This window comes from Bison bison, unplaced genomic scaffold (genome assembly GCF_000754665.1).
Source record: "Bison bison bison isolate TAMUID 2011002044 unplaced genomic scaffold, Bison_UMD1.0 scf7180017864465, whole genome shotgun sequence".
In the NCBI taxonomy this organism is placed as follows: Eukaryota; Metazoa; Chordata; class Mammalia; order Artiodactyla; family Bovidae; genus Bison; species Bison bison.
Genome location: NW_011495026.1, coordinates 3298080 through 3319939, shown reverse-complemented (window position 1 = coordinate 3319939; position 21860 = coordinate 3298080). Strand labels below are relative to the sequence as shown.

The 21860-nt window shown below is 38.8% G+C and overlaps 1 protein-coding gene across 3 annotated transcripts in view; it reads right to left on the bottom strand.

Annotated features, from left to right (window-relative positions):
- Nucleotides 1-21860, bottom strand: part of SCLT1 (sodium channel and clathrin linker 1) — a 230296-nt gene that overhangs the window by 2817 nt on the left and 205619 nt on the right. For all 3 annotated transcript variants that reach the window (XM_010860232.1, XM_010860233.1, XM_010860234.1), the window contains 2 exons: nucleotides 6030-6108; nucleotides 2842-2937 (listed from right to left, as the gene is read on the bottom strand). In XM_010860232.1, coding sequence (XP_010858534.1) covers nucleotides 2842-2937; nucleotides 6030-6108 — 175 coding nt within the window. The remainder of the gene's footprint in view (nucleotides 1-2841; nucleotides 2938-6029; nucleotides 6109-21860) is intronic.

Genomic DNA, 21860 nt, shown 5'->3' with positions numbered 1-21860 from the left:
GTAAAGAAACCCTCCCCATCCCCCGCCTTCATCCCACATCCCTCTCCCCAGATACAACCACCACTCCCAGCCTCTAAACAAACTTCTTCAAGTATTCTACATGAGAATATGTGCACATTACTGCTTCACTTTTTTTGAAGAATGATAAAGTACTATACACAGCTCTCCTTTCCCCCTACTGAAGTCCACTTTATTCCATCTGTCTTTTATCTTCTGTGCGCTCTGCTCCACTGCAGCCCTTCTTTTCGGTTGCTGTTGATTAGCCACTCTGCTTAGAACGGGAGCCTTTCATTACACACTGCAACTATTTTTCTCAGTTTGTCACTGACGTTACTTTTTTACGCAGAAATCTGAAATCTTACATAGTCACATTAATTTATTTTCATCGTTTCTAGGTTTTGTGTCACCACACTGGTTTTAAAAAATCCCATACAGTGAAAAGAACACCACGCGGCATTCAGTAGCTTAGAGTGACGCACTCAGAATATCTAACCATCTATACCATTGTCCCAAGACGGAGGAAGGCCCTACAGAAAACGCTGATCACAATAGCACGTTCCGAGCATGACTCAATGACTACAGCGCAGGGTCTGTGCTGAGCCGATGAGGAGATGCTAGACGGCCTGAGTAAAGACAGCATGAGAGAGACAACAATAATCTTTTAACCCCTTTACTTTACTGAATATCAAGCCCTTAGCAGGATAGTATTTCTAATAGCAGTTCCCAATTTCTGGAAGAATATGGGAAAGTTAGAAAGGATTCAGAGAAGGCAAAGATAAAAATTTTTTTAAATTGAATATATGTCTTAGAAACAAAGTTTGAGTTGAATACTTTTAAAATAGAAAACAACAACAACAAAAAACTAACCCCAGGGAATAAATTCCTCTTTGTGTTTAGGGAAAATAGTCAATGATTACTTTCTGTCTTCAAATGAGAACAGAATGGCAGGAACAAAAAATTTAAAGAAAAGTCTGTAAGGCAGTTACTGACAAAACATTTTAAAAAAGGTTCACAAAGAGATTAGGAGAATCTCTGCCATTGGAGAGTTTAAATAACAGGAGAAATACTGTGGACTGTTGAGGTTTAATGCTGTTGGGAAGGAGATGGGAGTAGATGCCAACTGGATTATATCATCAAGGTTCTGTACCTGGACTCTTGTTACTATCCAACTCCAGGGAGCTGATTTTAAGTAGGCATTTTCTTTACCACAGGGCTTCCCTTGTGGCTCAGCTGCTAAAAAATCTGCCTGTAATGCAGGAAACCTGGGTTTGATCCCTGGGTTGGGAAGATCCCCTGGAGAAGGGAACAGCTACCCACTCCAGTATTCTGGCCTGCCATGGACTGTGTAGTCCTTGCGGTTGCAAAGAGTTGGACAAGACTGAGCAACTTTCACTTTCTTTACCACGGTCCTTAAAAAAGATAAACTTGAAGCTTTAAAGACTGTGAGGTAGAAATTTAATTTCTATGTATCTAATTACCTATTTACCACTTAATGACCATGCTAAGAGCTTTATATGTGTTAACTCCTTTGATCTTTCAATAACTCTATCAGGGAGGTGTTATTATCCTAAACATGAACAGACTGAGGCTTAGAGATGTTGAAACTGCCCAAGGACACATGGCTAATTAATGGTACAAGGTTATTTGCCAGACACCAAAATACCTCCACTCAAGATACTGCCCTGAACATGTTGGCTCCTGTAACCTTATAATCTAAATGAATAAATGAATTCTTAAATAATTATCTCATCCATCAGTCCATAATTTCATAAGAAATTAAACGTACCTGATAAAACTATAATTACTTTTAAGAAGGAAAGGTAACAGAAGGGCAAGTTATGATTGGATTTTGAGAGCCACACCATGCTCATACCAGAAGCAGGTTAACAAAAAAATCTATAAATATCACAAACTGAATTCTGTGAGTATTTAGAGTTAATTGCTTTACTATATATGAAATTATCCAAGAATAATGTTAATTATTAGACTAATAATATCCAAGAATAATGTTAATTTTGATCGAAACAGTAAATTTATAACCAAATATAATAATACACTTGGTTTGTTTCTGTCTAAACTATCTGTTTCCAGCCTATCTTTATAATCACTAAACTCCTCTCATTTCGTTCCTAACAGGAGAGACTATTTGCTCCTACTTTAGAACAAATGGCCCATTTCATTTATATGATATGTGAGCATTATGAGTAACTGCCCCTTATTATTTCATGGATGTTCTGCATTTTCTACTCTATTTCCCATTGGACAACTTTTATGTGGTATTTGAGATTTATATGGTCACATACAAATGTCCATTAAATGAAGTTAAACCTATAAGCTAGGTAATTTTTTTCCATTTAAAAACTGCAATAAAAACAGTTAGTGCAATTTGGAACACTATATTCAAAGCAATGTGATTCACTTTCAAATCTCTCCGTGAATACCTGCCTAGTTTTAGGCAGAACATAATTCTAGAGCAGTGCTCACTGTGAAGACTGTGGAGCTGTTCTATTTGATGCTGGCCAATATGACAGTCACGGCTTCATGTAGCTTTTGAGCATGTGAAATCTGATAGTGTGAGGATTTCAATTTAGCTGACTTAAATGTAAACAGCGGCTAGTGGCTACATCTATCCATGTTGGACAGTGCAGTTCTAGACTCAGGTGATGTTTATTTCTGTTTCTAAAGTTTACTTTTTCAATCTCAAATATTAAACAGACTAATTTTAAGTAGCTTAGTCAAATAAAAATAAAATGCTAGTTTTCTGGAAACTGTTGAGGAATGTTTTTAATCTGTGACTTACTCAGACTCTCATCATCCAGGCATAATGAGGATGCTTCCTACCTGCTGGGAGGCCGAAGCAGCTCTCTGTTCCGCTTCACTCAGTCGCCTCTGAAGTCTGTTGGATTTTTCCTGGTGCTCTAGAATTAACTTTTCATTCTATTAAGGGGAAATATAAGACAAGTTAGAAATCTGTACGTGGCATGGAGGTGTTTCATGGAATTATCAATGAAAAATCTGAACATTATTTTATCACTTACAAAATGTAATGACAATATATCTCCAAATTCATATTTTTCAAGTTATGAACGCCAAAGTTCAAAGCTGGTTTTACATTATGACTAAATTGGTGTCTTCCCCACCCCCACCACCACCCACCGCTGTCACAAACCACCAAAGGAAGTGAATTAAATCCGAAGCAAAGTGAACCTGAAGACGAGGACGTTCAGTATGAGATGCTAGAAAACTGCTCTGCTGTCACCTGTGAGTGTGAGAGCACAGACCTGGGCCTCAAAGCAGAGTGTCACGAGGGGCGGGCTCAGTCTGACACTCTGCGCTTTTTGTCAGGTTCTCAGGTGATGCATACACTGTTGGCTGGGGCGCTCGAACCACTGTGCTCGCAGAGCTTCCAGGGAAGTGGTGACATCGTGCACACATTATTAAAGTCAAGGAGCAGAAAATACTCATTCCAGAAATCCTGATTTTTACAGAATTAGACTTATCTTAGTTAGGGCTTCCCTGGTGGCTCAGCAGTAAAGAATCTGCCTGCAGTGCAGGAGATCCAGGTTTGATCCCTGGGTCAGGAAGATCCCTTGGAGAAGGGAATGGCAACCCACTCCAGTATTTAGCCTAGAGAATCCTATGGACAGAGGAGACTGGTGGGCTACAGTCAATGGGGTCACAAAGAGTCAGACACGACTGAGCAAGTAACATTTGCACTATTGAGACTTATCTTAAATGATTTATATGCTGAAAGCATTATTTAAAAAAGAGAAGGTGGGGCTTCCCTGGTGGCTCAGTGGTAAAGAAACTGCCTGCAATGAAGGAGAAAGTGAGAGTGAAGTCGCTCAGTCGTGTCCCACTCTTGGTGACCCCATGGACTGTAGCCTGTCAGGCTCCTCCGTCCATGGGATTTTCCAGGCAAGAGTGCTGGAATGGGGTGCCATTGCCTTCTCCAGGGGATCTTCTCGACCCAGGAATCAAACCTGGGTCTCCCGCACTGCAGGAAGACGCTTTACCGTCTGAGCCACCGGCTCTCCTGCAATGCAGGAGACATGGGTTTAATCCCCGGGTCAGGAAGATCCTCTGGAGAAGAAAATACCAACCCACTCCAGTATTCTTGCCTAGAACACCCCATGGACAGAGGAGCCTGGAGGGTCAGGCACAATTTAGTGACTAAAACAACAACAAACAACAGTAATAAAAGAAGAAATCTTTTCCAAGTTTCCCAATACATCTGCATGTCAGAGGGTATCAGGGTCAATGGAGTTATTAAGGCACTACTAAGGGTTGCGTTGAAGCCCTTTTCCCCTCGGCTATGGATGAGACCTTACTTGGAGTAGGTTCTTTGTTGATGACTAAGTTAAGATGAGGTCATTAGGGTGGGTTCTAAACCAATGTGACTGGTGTCTTCATAAGAAGGGGAAATTCGGACATAGAGATTGACACGTACAAAGGGAAGAACATAGGAAGACACCATCAGCAAGACAAGGAGTGCCTAAGGCTACTGGAAGTGAGGAGAGAGGCCTGAACAGACTCTCTCCTGGGGAAGTCGGAAGGAACCAGAGCTGCTGTCTCCTGAGTCTGGACTTCCAGCTTCCAGAACTGAGAGACAGCCAGTACCTGCTGACTGAGTCACCCCAGCCTCTCTTCCTCTGTTAGAGCAGCCTCAGGCAACTACACAGGCATCGTGACTGTCAGTCTGTCACAACACGGTGTAATGCAGACAAGTGCAAGCAATCTATCAATTAAAAGATGTATTAGCCTTTTCCACGCTTAACTACTAGCCTAAAAAAAAAAAAGTCTGTGCACACACAGAATTATTATATAGTTTTTTTGAACTAGATAGTTCCTGTGTCCTAACATACAAGTGGTAAGAGTGAATGTCATGCCTAGTAATACAAAATACTGAAATAACAGTATCCTGTTAAAATGTGCTTATTCTATTTCTTATTGTGCCCAAAAGCAAAATTAAATTGTATGAAGAGAACTCTATTAGCTGCTCCAATTTACCAAGATGTTTAAATATGTAGCCTTAAATTTAAGAGGCACATCATTAACATTAGAGACAACCTGAGGAAAAACTGCCATCCTCTATAATAATCATTTTCATAGTTACAATCAGATGATATATAAGGTACATATTTCTGTGCTGCTACCATAATGGTGAAAGCAGAATCCAGATTAGATAAATCATAATATATGCAATTGTTCTTTTTCTAACTGATCGTTTGAGTTGCTTTTGATCTTCCAAAAAAATTAACATTACTGTGTTGAATATTTTCCTTTAAAATTTTTTTCATATTTTAAATTATTTCCTTAGGACAGATTCCTGGAAGGGGGAGCTACATCAAAGAGTATTTTAATGGCTATGGTCTAATTGTTTTCTAAATTTCTCATGTCAGTTTATAATGCTATAAGACTGAAGAGCAATGACTTCACTATGGCTCCTACGGAAAGCCATAGAGAGCTAGTGGGCCATACAGCCTGTTAATGAAATTCCAAGAAATATGTTAGAAATTAAAACATCAAATAAAGAAGTAGAGTTCTAGAAAGTTCTAATCATAATCTAGAAATTGTTTAACCCTTTTTCTTCAACGAAAACGACAATAAACCCTTGTTAACTTTAGTTCTAAAGCATTAATGTAAAGGAATGCTTTCATATATTCCAGTAGGCAAAAGTATTTCCTACATGTCTTTTCTGATGGATTAAAACAAAATTAGTGGAACTGGGTTAAAAAAAAAAAATCTTAGACAGGCACAGAAATAAAGAGGATCCTAACACTTCTGAAACAGCACAAGCTATATGGTGAAACTGAAATAGGAGCTCTGTCTTTGTCATTTAAATATGATGAATCACTGACTTCCAAAGCTTTTATTCGCATTATATTATGTGTGGACTTTTAGTGCTATGTATGATTTCTGCAAGAAATACTCACATCCGCATGGTCATTTCCAAGTAGAGAATTAATTTGGACTTGGCTCAGGTAAGATTCTATAGTGTGCGCTTCCCAGGAGGGCCATTATCTTACCTCAACTACCTTTTCATTTGCCATTTCCAGCTGAGAAAGCAGCTCTTGGGTATGAAGTTTCTGTCGACTCAGCTCACTCCTATTAATCAAGAGAGAGGAAAAAGAAGAGAAGAGAAAACCATTAATATAGCTGTTCAAAAACCTAACAAAATAGAATCTTTATTAGTGAGGTACATGTTCATGTTCTAAACAAAAAATATCTTGTGTGCAAGGACAACAGCGAGAATGCACTTAACACTACTGAACTGTTCACTTAAAATCGATTGAGACAGTAAATTTACAATTTAAATAAAGCTTAAAATTGTCCATTTTATATTAGGTATATTTTACCACAATAAAAAAATCAAACCTCCCCTCACATATTTTGAAAGTGCCAAAGTATCCTTTATATCACTGATATTATTTGGCATTAAAATAAAAGTATATTCATATTAAACATACAGTATTTGTTGTTTTTAATGTTCATATATAGCACTTCTTAGAGAGGCTCAATTCTTGGAAATTTAAGGTAATGTTAATCACTCCAAACACCATTTCAGCTTAGTATATTCAGGATTAAAATATAAGTTTTGGTTGTTATTTGCTTTATCTTATGCATTCATATCCTTTATGCTTTATTAGACAGAATTATGCACATAAGTGTCATCTTTTTTTGTTGCTGTTCAACATATAAGCATTATATTCCCTTTGGCCAAAGATAATCTCAAAAGTCCCAGGTTAGAAGCAGATACAATGGAGACTTTAAAATAACTTTTACAGATCAAATTAATCTCTGAGTATTAAATAGTATTAAATAGTTCATTCAGGACTGGTTTTTATCCTCTGACCTTCTGCTTCTAAAATAAGTCAGTAGATCAACACTTCCAGTTATCAGCTTTGATTTTTTTTCAAAGTGAGCCTAAAAACCTGGTAAGTCCTGTAAGTGTCCTATATTTGAATGGATAGTTGTTAAAATCAGCAAGCTATTTGTTATAAATACATAGGATAGAACAAAAAATGTCCACAAATCAACTTCACAAATATCTACTGAACACTCCTTGTGGGTGGTAGTCAACATGGATGGTGTCATAACAGAACTTGCGGATGAATGGGAAACGTTCACTCCTACTCAGTGGCTTCATCAGTACAGGTCAGGCCACTGACAACGAGGAGCTTGAGTACTGGTCACTGAGTGCGGGACAGACAAATTCAATTGTTTCACCTGAGCTAATTTTGGTGGTAACAATACCAGGTGGTGCTAGTGGTAAAGAGTCCACCTGCCAAGGCAGGAGACACAGGAGACGCTGGTTTGATCCCTGGAAGGTCCTTGAAGGAGGAAACGGCAACCTGTTCCAGTATTGCCTGGAAATTTTCATAGAGAGAGGAGCCTGGCGGGCTACAGTCCAGGGGGTTGCAAAGAGTCAGACATGACTGAGCATTCATGCACACATATGACAATAGGGTAGGATAAACTGCTGTGCTTAAAGTATCTTGTGTGGCTTACAGGATTCCCAGGTGGCACTAGGGGTAAAGAATCCACCTGCCAATGCAGGTTAGATGTAAGAGGCATGGGTTAAATTACTATTACTCCTCACCATAACAAAGAAAAGCAAAATGACTAATGTGGCCAGCCTTCTGGGCTGAATGTAATTAAAAGGTATGCACACTAGTGCTAAGGAGAAATAACCTCTGAGTACTGTGGAGAGGAAGATGATACAGTGATCGTATTTATAAAGTTGCCAACACTCAGTCTATACCTTTTCAGATAACACCTACTGCATGATTTGATACCTATGCTATTTGCTTACCCATGACAATTTATTTGAATAATACAAATAATTTCTAATAATTACTATTAGTAATAATTTCACACAAAATTTAGGATCACAATGATACAAATTATTAACTTTAAAAAAATGCATTTATTTTTAATTGGAGGACAACTGCTTTACAATGTTGTGTTAGTTTCTGCCATATAACAACATGAATCAGCCATACACACACATATATCCCCTCCATCTTGAACAGATTATTAACTTTAAGTTACTTTTCCATCTGTGAAAATGTCTGTTCTATTGTGTATCAAGCAGTCACCCTCACTGGACAGTGAGCAACACTGCTCTCCACCAAGAAAGTGGAGATAATGGTAATGGTAGTAATAATAGCAAACGTTCCCCTAGTGCTTACTCTGTGTGGTGGTGCTAGTGATCAAAACCCGCCTGCCAATGCAGGAGATATAACAGACATGGGTTCGATCCCTGGGTTGCGAAGGTCCCCTGTAGGAGGGCATGACAACGCACTCCAGTATTCTTGCCTGGAGAATCTAATGGATAGAGGAGCCTGGCAGGCTACAGTCCACAGGTCGCAGAGTCAGACATGACTGAAGCAACGTTGCACAGTGCTACTCTAAATACGCTAAACTAAAAAGGTCAGTTTTCATTCCAGTGCCAAAGAGAGGCAATGCCAAAGAATGGCATTTTGAATATGCTGCTTTTGAATATGCTGTCTAGGTTGGTCATAACTTTTCAGCCACAAAATTAAAAGATGTTTACTCCTTGGAAGAAAAGTTATGACCAACCTAGACAGCATATTCAAACTACTGTACAACTGCACTCATCTCACACACTACTAAAGTAATGCTGAAAATTCTCCAAGCCAGGCTTCAACAAAATGTGAACCTTGAACCTCCAGATGTTTAAGCTGGATTTAGAAAAGGCAATAGATGCCTTTTTTCTGTTTCTAAAGTTTATTTTTTCAATCTCAAATATTAAAGAGACTAATTTTAAGTAGCTTAGTCAAATAAAAATAAAATACTAGTTCTCTGGAAACTGTTGAGGAATTTTTTTAATCTGTGACTTAGAGAAATCAGAGATCAAATCGCCAACATCTGAGGGATCACTGAAAAAGCAAGAGAGTTCCAGAAAAACATCTAGTTCTGCTTTATTGACTATGCCAAAGCCTTTGACTTTGTGGATCACAACAAACTGGAAAATTCTGAAAGAGATGGGAATACCAGACACCTGACCTGCCTCTTGAGAAACCTATAGGAAGCAACAGTTAGAACCGGACATGGAACAATAGACTGGTTCCAAATCAGGAAAGCAGTACGTCAAGGCTGTATACTGTCACCCTGCTTATTTAACTTACATGCAGAGTACATCATGAGAAACGCTGGGATGGATGAAGCACAAGCTGGAATCCACAAGATTGGAATCCACAAGCTCCCACAAGATTGCTGGGAGAAATATCAATAACCTCAGATATGCAGATGACACCACCCTGATGGCAGAAAGTGAAGAACTAAAGAGCCTCTTGAAGAAAGTGAAAGGGGAGAGTGAAAAAGTTGGCTTAAAGCTTAACATTCAGAAAACTAAGATCATGGCATCCAGTCCCATTACTTCATGGCAAATAGATGGGAAAACAATGGAAACAGGGGCTGACTTTATTTTTTTGGGCTTAAAAATCACTGCAGATGGTGACTGCAGCCACAAAATTAAAAGATGTTTACTCCTTGGAAGAAAAGTTATGACCAACCTAGACAGCATATTCAAAAGCAGAGTCATTACTTTGCCAACAAAGGTCCATCTAGTCAAGGATATGGTTTTTCCAGTAGTCACGTATGGATGTGAGAGTTGGATTATAAAGAAAGCTGAGTGACGAAGAATTGATGCTTTTGAACTGTGGTGTTGGAGAAGACTCTTGAGAGTCCCTTGGACTGCAAGGAGATCCAAGCAGTCCATCCTAAAGGAAATCAGTCCTGAATATTCATTGGAAGGACTGATGTTGAAGCTGAAACTCCAGTACTCTGGTCACCTGATGCAAAAAACTGACTCATTTGAAAAGACCCTGATCCTGGGAAAGACTGAAGGTGGGAGGAGAAGGGGATAAGAGAATGAGATGGCTGGATGCCATCACCGACTCAATGGACATGAGTTGGAGTAAACTCCAGGAATTGGAGACAGACAGGGAGGCCTGGTGTGCTGCAGTCCACGGGGTTGCAAAGAGTTGGACATAACTGAGCGACTGAACTGAACTCTAAGTGCTTTATATAAACTAACTTCTCTAGCTTTCATAATAACCCTGTGAGATCCCCTTTTTACACACAAGACGATTTAGAGGCAGAGGCATTTACAAATCAATTTAAGTAACTTGCCTGGAGTCACACAGCTAGTCAGCTGAGAGTCAGGATTGGAAAACCAGGCCCTTTGGTTCCAGCCTGTGCTCTTAGCCTCTCCCCTGTACTGTGCACCACGGCAGGCAACTGCTGAATGTTGGTTAGATGACTAAATAAAAGAGCATGTTTGTGTGTGTACGGGATATTTTAAGGAGCATAGATACTTACCTGGAAACCTGACAAATTATATTTTTACTTCTGATTTCTTCCCTAAAGCTTCAGTCCTACACTCAAATTTAACATGACTAACATCAAACTTTTTGCACTACCCTGCCAATCTACTTTCTCTCTCAGTGCTGAGATACAACCTATTTTTCATCTTCCTACTCAGTCCTTATACTGACAACATCACTGCTTAGGTTAAAAACTGTAAAGTTGGTTCTCTCGCTTTCTCTTGAATGCAACATCTAGTTCGGCCCTAAAGAGATTCTTCTGTGCAGTAGGATTTCTTGCATCTATTGTTCATTTCTATTCAGTGTGACCATCACAACAAGTTCTTATAACTTAATTTTTAGATTTACTGCAGCTGCCAACTGCTTGGGTTCTCAGTATCAGGTAAAAAACTGTATGCAAAGCACCCATCGGTGCATACAGTGGTGCTCAATTAACAGTGTACTTTTCCCTAATGTGCCCACCACTGGCTACTTCTCCTTCTAAAGCACCACTTCAATAATTTGCTTCCTTGAGCAGTAACTTCCAGTGGCTCTCTGTTACTGGACAAAACAGTCAAAATTTCTGAGATGGACATTCAGATTCTTCCAAAACTTTGTGTACTTTATCTTTCCAATCTTCTCTTCAATAGGAACCTTCCACTTCAGTTCTCACTGTCTGGCCAACAAAACACATGTGTGCCATCTCTAAGCTCATGTTCATGTCATTTTTTATATCCTCTTTTGTGGATTTTCCATGAAAGTCCTGCCTACTCTTTAAGATTCCACCATTGCTCCACTTCTTTCCATGTCTCCTTCCTGGTTCACTCTAATCCAGACGGTTCTCTTCTCACAGCAATGTGTTCATACTTATCTTATGTAGAAGACATTTAGCAATTGCCTATTGTAATTCTAATGGGTGGTTTATATATGTGTATATGCGTATACAAGTACACACATACGCGCATGCCCCCAATTACAATGGAAACTGTAAAAAGGGGATTGTTTTTAGTTTCTACTGTATATGCCTAAGGACTTTACACATAGGGATTTAATAAATATTTGCAGATTTATGGCTAAATTTTCATAGGGAACTTAGCAATTAGAAAACGTATTTTAGATAAAGATTAAAAAAAATGTACTTATAGTCTGCTACTTTCTCCAAAGGACTTGAAGACCCCAAGGAAAGGTAACTTTTAAGTTAAGCACTTCCTTTAAGTTTCACTCCTGAATGAAATTTTAGAAGGTATTAAAGGTTGGGGAGAAAAGTGATTTCACTAGCTCTGTCCCTTGAGACCTTCCTAGAGCCTGCCTGTCAGTACTTTGCAACTCCTTATTTCTCTGTCAGGATATTTCACTGCAGGGATAAAGGAAAGACCCAGGAGGATGATCTGACTCTCTATTATCTATGAGAAAATGTCTCTTCATTAGGGAACATAATTGAGAATTCCCTACATCATTAGTGATTTAGGATATACATAAAATAAAACTTTCCAGAAAGTTTCACGGTGGTATTACACTTCAAACACTTGCCAAGTAAAGCTATATAATCTCTTCACTGGAAATCTTTAAAAACAGAAATGTCCATATCTATCAAGGATGACTTAAGCGCAGCCGGCCAGGAGGTACAGAGATAGATGGCATTTCCAGTTTCTGTGTGACATCATGGCAGCTAAAGATCACTTTATACTAGATACAAAATTTAAATGAAACTGTACCCAAGTTCTGTATAATTTCTAGCATAGTATATAACACGTTATAAGGTTTAAGGTAAAAGTACCTCCTACCGATTTCCTGTAGCTACAGAAGAAACAGGCGTTCTTTACAACCCCAGTGGGAGCTGCGTAGTCCACTGGTGTCCTAAACAATTTTCAGCTCACAAATATCAATTCATGTGCACGCGAGAGAAAGTCCTAGTCACGCCTACAAATCATAATTGAAAAACTAGTTGTAAAAGGTAACTAATTTACTACATTCTGTGCAGAGAAAATTTCACAAAATGATTTATAAACAAAGAAATGAATGCTGCATCTACTAAGAAAATATTAGAATCAACACTGGGAAGTCATCCGGTTCCTCAACTGGAGACAGAAGTGGGTGAGGAGTAAGCACCAAGGCCAGGGCCCTTCCTCTGGCCCATGGAGAGGCTTTGGGTAGGTTCACAAACACCCTGAACTGTACCCCAGATCTTCACATTTATCCCGTCTGGGAAGAAGATCCAGAGTCTTCCTCTGATTTTTAAGAGGTCTGAGCACTAAGGAAGGATAAGGATTTTGGCTGAGTTTTTTGCCTGGAATATACAAAATTCTGAAAGAAATTTTTTCCTTTTAGAGTACGAGCAGACTGATTGGAGTGTTCTAATGTTGAATGTCTTTCTTACACAAGCCACATCCATAATGATATCATCTAATTATTTCCACTTTTGGTTTCATTATGGTGGTACAAGAATTTAAAGGCACTTGGCAAACAATCCAAATACAGAATTAGTCTAGATTTTTACAGTATTCACCCTATTTTACAGTTGCTTATCTAGACTTAATTCAATAGCATATTCTCCAAAGTATACAATTCCATTTAAAAAGAAACAACAACTTTTCCTTTCTACTCACATATCACTGGTTTAATTTATTATGTAGTTCTGAAACTGGCATATAACCTGGTTTGGGAACAATCACACCGATACCGACAGTGTCAGACAACACTAGAGTATCTAAGTGGATTAGACAAGAGCACACAGAGTGCCTTGGGCATTAGTCAGCATGCTTTATACAGAAACTTCAGTGGTTGATGATGCCCATGATTAAGTGGACATCAGCCAGGAGGGTTTTCCACTACACCTGATACAATTAATATTGTACCTTATTATAACTTTGGGCTTCCCTTGTGGCTCAACTGGTAAAGAATCCGCCTGCAATGCGGGAGACCTGGGTTCGATCCCTGGGTTGGGAAGATCCCCTGGAGAAGGGAAAGGCTACCCATTCCAGTATTCTGGTCTGGAGAATTCCATGCACTGTACAGTCCATGGGGTCGGACATGACCGAGTGACTTTCACTTCTATTGTAACTTCAATGTTGCCAAGTAGTAGTTATTCTCATCTTATAGATAAAGAAATTAAGACTCAGAAAATTAATGTTCCTAAGGTCAGGCAGTGACTGAAAGAAAAAATGAGTTTCATACTCAATCTTTTTATCAAAATGTTCTCTCAACTAAATCACATTGCCTCTTACCTTAAGCCCAATCATTTAAGAGAGGTATTATTAAAGTATGTCTGTGGCATAATATCAAGATCTATAGGCAAAGTGAAAAAAATTTAATCCTGAGCATGCAGCAAAATGGTAACCGCAAAAACTGTGACCTCAAAAGACCTAAATATGAAAACAGGTTCAAATCTCATTTAGTTAACTAAAAACACCACAGGTTTGCAGGCCAGCTTTAGCAATATAAGGTCATAGTCCAGGTTCCTTCTTTCCCAATCTGCACTTAGATCCTCCTAAGTGATTTCATTTAGGCCATGACCCAGTCCAATATGCTACTGGAGAGGAGTGGAGAAATAGCTCTAGAAGGAAAGAAGAGGCTGGGCCAAAGCAGAAATGACTCCCAGTTGTGGATGTGTCTGGTGGTGAAAATAAAGAACAATATTGCATAGGAACCTGGAATGTTAGGTCCATGAATCAAGGTAAACTGGAAGTGGTCAAACAAGAGATGGCAAGGGTGAACATCCACATTTTAGGAATCGGTGAACTAAAATGGACTGGAATGGGCAAATTTAATTCAGATGACCATTATATCTACTACTGTGGGCAAGAATCCCTAAGAAGAAATGCAGAAGCCCTCATGGTCAACAAAAGAGTCCAAAATACAGTACTTGGGTGCAATCTCCAAAACTACACAATGATCTTGGTTCATTTCCAAGGCAAACCATTCAGTATCATAGTAATCCAAGTCTATGCCCCAATCACTGAAGTTGCTGAAGAAGCTGAAGTTGCATGGTTCTATGAAAACCTGTAAGACCTTCTAGAACTAACACCAAAAAAAGATGTCCTTTTCATTAGAGGGGCCTAGAATGCAAAAGTAGGAAGTCAAGAGATACCTGGAGTAACAGCCAAGTTTGGCCTTGGGATACAAAATGAAGCAGGGCAAAGGCTAACAGAGTTTTGCCAAGAGAACACACTAGTCATAGCAAACACCCTCTTCCAACAACACAAGTAATGACTCTACACATGGACATCACCAGATAGTCAATACTGAAATTAATTGATTATATTCTTTGCAGCCAAACTAGGAGAAGCTCTACAGAATTAGCAAAAACAAAACCAGGAGCTGACCATGGCTCATATTAGGAGCGTCTTCTCACAAAACTCAGACTTAAATTGAAGAAAGTAGTGAAAAACACTAGGCCAGTAAGGCATGACCTAAATCGACTCCCTTATGATTCTACAGTGGAAGTGACAAATAGATTCAGGGGATTAGATCTGGTAAAGAGAGTGCCTGAGAGAACTATGGATGGAGCTTTGTAACACTGTACAGGAGGCAGTAACCAAAACCATCCCCAAGAAAAAGAAATGCAAAAAGGTAAAATGGTTGTCTGAGGCGGCCTTACAAACGGCTGAGAAAAGAAGAGAAGCGAAAGGCCAAGGAGAAAAGGGAAGATAAACTCCATCTGAATGCACAGTTTCAAAAACATCTACTTCTGTGTCATTGACTATGCTAAAGCCTTTGACTGTGTGGATCACAACAAACTGTGGAAAATTCTTAAAGAGATGGGAATACCAGACCACCTGACCTGCCTCCTGAGAAACCTGTCTGCAGGTCAAAAAGCAACGGTGAGAAACAAACTTGGAAAAATGGATTGGTTCAAAATTGGGAAAGGAATATGTCAAGACTGTATATTGTCACCTTGCTTATTTAACTTACATGCAGAGTACATCATGTGAAATGCTGGGCTGGATGAAGCTCAAGCTAGAATCAAGATTGCTGAGAGAAATATCAATAACCTCAGATATGCAGATAACACCACCCTTATGGGAGAAAGTGAAGAGGAACTAAGGAGCCTCTTGATGAGAGTGAAAGAGCTGGCTTAAAACTCAACATTCAAAAAACCAAGATCATGGCATCTGGTCCCATCACTTCATGGCAAACAAATGAGGACAAAATGGAAACAGTGAGAGACTTTATTTTCTTGGGCTCCAAAATCACTGAGGATGGTGACTACAGCCATGAAATTAGTTGTTCATTGGAAGAAAAGTTATGACCAACCTAGACAGCATGTTAAAAAGCAGAGATGTTGCTTTGCCGACAAAAGTCTGTATAGTCAAAGCTATGGTCTTTCTGGTAGTCATGCACCTACGTCCGAATTGGACCATATAGAAGGCTGAGTGCTGAAGAACTGATGCTTTCAAACTGGTGTTGGAGAAGACTCTTGAGAATCCCTTGGACAGCAAGGAGATCTAATCAGTCAATCCTAAAGGAAATTAACCCTGACATTTTGGAAGGACTGATGCTGAAGCTGAAGCTCTAATACTTTGGCTGATTCACTGGAAAAGACCCTGATGCTGGGAAAGACTGAAGGCAGGAGGAGAAGTGGACAATACAGGATGAGATGGTTGGATGGCATCATCGACTCAATGGACATGAGTTTGGCAAGCACCGGGAGTTCGTGATGGACAGGGAAGCCTGGCATGCTACATTCCACGTGGTTGCTAAGAGCCAGACACAACTGAGTAACTGAACGACAACACGAGCCTAGAGGAATACGAGTGAGCACCTCAAAGCAACCTGTCCAAAATGGCAACCACTTCTTACCTGTACCTTCCCAAGCTTCCTCCCTCCCTCGAAGGACATCATCACTGTCTACCCAGATGCTCAGGTTAAAGCTTCAGCATCGTCTTTGATTCCCTCCATTTTCTCACCCCTTATGTTTGACTTTTGTAAGGTTTACCCTGTGAAAGTTGCTCAGTCGTGTCCGACTCTTTGCAACCTCATGGACTATACAGTGCATGGCATTCTCCAGGCCAGAATACTGGAGTGGGTAGTCTTTCCCTTCTCCAGGGGATCTTCCCAACCCAGGGATCAAACCCAGGTCTCCTGGTTTGCAGGTGGATTCTTTACCAGCTGAGCCAGAAGGTTTACCCTATGCCTCCTTAAAATATTTCCTAACTGCCCATTTCTCTCCATCTCCGCCCACCATGTTCTGTACTAAGCCACTGTCATCTATTACCTGGAATACTGTCACAATCTAATATCTGGTTTCCCTGACTCTCTTTGCCCCTTATGTAGTTTATTTTCCACATAATTGCTAAAGAGGCCTTTTCAAGACCTAGAAATGACTAAAATTCTCCAATGATTTCCTACTGCTACACTTTGGACTTTAACTTAAAATAGTCCTACTTAAATACCTTGCTTAAATTAAGTACAAGCAGCTGACTTATTATAGCCTACAAGATTGCAAGGTCTGATCCTTGCCTAGTTCCTCACCTTGACAGCACTCTCTCCCCTCACTCACTATATTGAACACGGGGCTGTTCCTGAACACTGCACCTTTGTACTTACTATTCTTCTAATTACCATCTGCCTGGAATATTTCCTTGGCTTTTTCATATAGTTGATTTCTTTCTATCATTCGAGCCTCAGCTTAAATATCACCTTTTTGGACTACTTTTTAAGAAACAGTCCAGCCCTTGTAGCTCCCAACCTGTCTGAATTATCATCTATCACACCATTACATTTGTTTTCTTCATGCAATTTAAAATACAAAGAATCATTTTGTTTACTTGTTAGTTCACCTTCTTATTATTTCTCTCCCTATCCTGGAATGAAAGTCCTAAAAGAGAAAGTACATCCACAAAGCTTAGAACAGTGCCTGGCACACAGACGGTGATTTTTAGCCCTGGTAAATTTTAGTTAATTCCACAGAATCAGTTAACTAGTCCATTCAATCAGAACATTTCTAATATCCTACATCTCACTTTTTCAAAGTTTTCGCCACTTACTTGCTGTCATATCACAACTAATTACATAATTCAGTGATTACATTTAAAGTAGCCATCAAGTGGTGTGATAAAGTGAGGAGACTACTGCTACAAAAACCAATGTGCTACAGAATTTGATTTACAGAAATCATCCACAGAAAGCTTATTTTATTTGAAGAATGAACTCAAAGTTTCAAAGAACTGTGTGAATTTTCCTCATAACATATAATTTTAAATGCTGATCTTAGGATAAGATTGACAGAACTATAAAGCCTACTTGTTCAATAAATACTGGAGTGAGTGTCTTTGCTAGGTGCTATGGAGATGAGGAAGAACAAGATCCAGTTCCCGCCACAGTGAAGCTTAGGAACAACCAGAAACTGTGAGGAGCTATGAGGTTTATGCTATAGGTAGTAAATGCTACAAAAAGTTCACAGTGCTATGGGAACACATATGGAGGATTAGGGGATTAGAGCTGTCTCTCAGAGGAAGTAGGTTTTTCAGCTGATATATGAAAGATAAATAGAAGTTAGATGGACAAAAGCAGGGTAACGAAGAGTGTTACAATCAAATCCATGTGTGAAGGCCAGGAAATAAGAAGGGATAATAAATTTAGAAATCTGAAAGGAAGCTCAGTGTGAATGGGACAGACTGTTACTAGGATATGGGGGTGGGGGTGGGAGAGGAAGAAGCTGGGAATGGAGAAATACAGCTTGGATTTTATATGTATAAGGTAATATAAGGAAACGCAAGGGTGTTACATGTTTTGATGGGAAGTGGAGACTTAATTATCAGTCCACTGGGGAGGCACTGAAGTATTTTAAGGAGAGAAGTGACATGAAAAAATCAGAGAATCTTGCTGATTACAGCAGGAAAAATAGTAAGTAACATGACTGTAGTAAATTAGGGGCTTTTAGCAGTAATCTAGGTGAGCAATGTTGATAGCCTCGACTGTTGGAGGGAAATGGACGGATTCAAGAGTTACTTAGGAGGCAGCATGAACAACACTTGATAATTAGGGGTGTGAGGAAAAGAAGGGGTTGACACCCAGAGTTCTGCTGAGCAAGTGGGTAGACAGTACCACACACGGAAAAATATGGGATGAAATAAAATACCGGACCTGGGCTAGGTGAAATTAGTTCACAATACTGAAAATACTGAGTGTGAGGTACCTATTGAAATGTTCAGTAGACAGCTGGAAATACAGATTATTTCAAAAAGGTCAACATTAGAAGCTGTTTTATAACAATAATTAGCCTTTTTCAGTTTGTCTCTGTCATAGAAATAGACATCTGAACTCATGCTGAAAGAGAACATTTCTACTCTGAATATACTTCAGCTCTCAAGAGTATATACGCAACTGAAGAGGTGTGGCTGTGAGGTGAAGGGCAAAGCTTTCCCACAATGCACTAGTCTCTTTGAAAATATCACAGATACTTTAAATAAGAGAAGAGAAGCCATGGTTCCTGAAGGCATGGGATGAGAGTTTGAATGTGGGCCAGTATCTCAGGCATCATAATTAATTACTATAATTACTCAGATCATTTTGTTATTATTGAGACAGTTTAAGTTTTAAGGATGGGTCAAGTGTATTTTGGTTGATACACCGTAAGGGAAAATTTCCTCAACGCATGACATCCTTTAGTGATGACTAAAGATTAAATCGCACAAGGCTCCATTTTATACTATATGAGAGAATCGAAAACAAAAGGTATACTATTCGTTTCAGGGAAATGATGGATCTGCCAGCTGCAGCAAAGGCTTTCTCTGAAACTCTCTTATGACAAATTAACATAGTATGTGCCAGATGTTTTTTTTTCTGTTGAATTATACTATAATATGCTTCAGTTACTTTTAGTAATTACGCATTTTGTAATCTGCCAGTACCTGCAGCTGCCTCTCATTCTACTAATTAAAATTTAAAAAAAAAATTTTTTTTTTTTTTTTTTAAGAAAAGCAGTTATGGTAGCCAAACATTACATATATACAGCCAAGAATAATGTGTCAAAGACTGAAGAGAATTCCTTAGTCTCAAATGCTGTGTAATTCATATAAATATACATGAATTGTCCAGTCACTGGACAAGAGAAGATAATATTACACACTGTACATTATTCATTCATATATTCAATACAATTTTATTGAACAACTACACACTGGGGCAGGATGTTAGCTCACAGTTTGTAGAAGAGGTGACTATAAATGATAGTTATGCTACAATTCAGTAAGTGTCATAAAGACGAATGAGCAGAGTGGTATGGGAATCGGGAAGAAAAAAGATTTACTCTGTCAGGGGGATAAAGAATGCCTTACAGAAAAAAATGATATCTGAATCAGGTCTGGAAGGAAGAAAATTTATTTATTTACATGTATGTATTATATTTGTTTATTCAATATTTTCCTCTTTCCCATCAATACTCTAATAGCTTCAAAAAAGGTGAGGGGGACCTTGGGCTTTGCTGTTATCCTTAGTACTTTAAGAATAGTGCCACTCAATAAATACATAATGGGTAAATGAAGTGAAGACTAGGCTTGGTAAAAGGGCTGGCCTTACCAATGTTTGGCTTCTTGGGCAGTTGTTCAGTGTGGCTGGAACATGCCCTTCACAAGGTAGGGACAGGCAGACTGCTGACAATAAGGTGGAGCAAAGACTGCCAAAAAACCCCAAACTGAACTAAACATTCAGGCAACAATAAAATATTTAAGTAAACAGGGCCAGGACTCTATTTGCTTTTTAGGAAAATACTTCTGAGAGCAGTATGCAAGATGGAATAGAGTGAAGGAAAAAAAAAGATGGTAGAAACCAGGGTGATCCAGGCTACTTTAACAGCCATGGTTAAAGATATAAAAAGGCCTGGGCTGATGGCAGGAACAAAATACGTTACTGCGTGTTTACACATACACAAGCATTTCTTCTGGACAGATTCTGGTACCTGGTGTTGCAAATGAGTATGCATGGTTGAAATTTTTACATTACCTTATACAAAGGATTTCAGAGAAGGCGATGGCACCCCACTTCAGTACTCTTGCCTGGAAAATCCCATGGACAGAGGAGCCTGGTGGGCTGTAGTCCATGGGGTTGCTAAGAGTCAGACACGACTGAGTGACTTCATTTTCACTTTTCACTTTCATGCATTGGAGAAGGAAATGGCAACCCACTCCAGTGTTCTTGCCTGGAGAATCCCAGGGATGGGGGAGCCTGGTGGGCTGCCGTCTATGGGGTCGCACAGAGTCGGACACGACTGAAGTGACTTAGCAGCAGCAGCATACAAAGGATTTGCAAGTTTATATTTCCACCAGTACTGTATACCCCATTTCCGTTCTCTCATGTGTTTGCAGATGCTGCATGTTAAGCATCTTTTACATTTTTGCCAATTTGCTGGGCAAAATTGTTTACATTTGCATTTCTTCATACAATATTTCTTCAGTGTATAGTGTGGCTGAGTTGGTTTAAAGGAACTCTGTACATCTACCTTTGTAATCTGCATGCTCACATACTGTGTCCGTCCATTAGGTTATTACTCTTTTTCTAAATTACTGAACTCTATGGATTCTGCATGTCGATCTTTATTTTTTTGTCGTTTGTATTTGTTTTTCTATCTTTGTTTAGCATTTCTTCACAGAGAATTTTAATTTTTAGTGTGAAACAAATTAATCAATTTTTGCACTGTGGGTTTTTGTTTTGATTAGAAAGACTCAAAGATAATACGAATAATCTAATTTCTTCTAATACTTTCCTTGTTTTGAATTTAGCTTTTTAATCCATCTGGAATTGACTCTGTATACTGAATAAAGAATATACTAACCTAGAGGGGTGGGATGGGAGGAATGGGAGAGAGGTTCAAGAGGGAAGGGATATATGTATACATATAGCTGATTTACGCTGTTGTACAGCAGAAACTAATACAACACTGTAAAGCAATTATACTCCAATTAAAAAAGATAAATTAAAAAAAGAGGGAGAACACATGGCTACAAGAATAAACTCAGGACTATAAACCAGAAAAAAAACAATATACTAAATGATTTAAAATTTTCCCATCATTTTTTCATTTGAAGTGCTGTATTATCATGCACAAAATTTGTTCATGTTCCATGTTCTGTTGAAATTATCTATTCCTGTGCCAATACCATATAGCTTTATATATTTTGCTTCTTGTACGGCAAATCTTTTTTCCCCATAAGAAATCTTAAAATTTAATCTATAAAATAACAATAATCTCTCATTCAAGTAAGATTAGTACAGATATATTACAGTTACAGACCTTCTATGTTAATATGTAAACTTTAAATGGTTTTTAAATAGATCTCCTTGATAGGGATTGCGTTGAATCTATAAATTGCTTTGGGTAGTATACTCATTTTCACTATATTGATTCTTCCAATCCATGAACATGGTATATTTCTCCATCTATTAGTGTCCTCTTTGATTTCTTTCACCAGTGTTTTATAGTTTTCTATATATAGGTCTTTAGTTTCTTTAGGTAGATATATTCCTAAGTATTTTATTCTTTTCGTTGCAATGGTGAATGGAATTGTTTCCTTAATTTCTCTTTCTGTT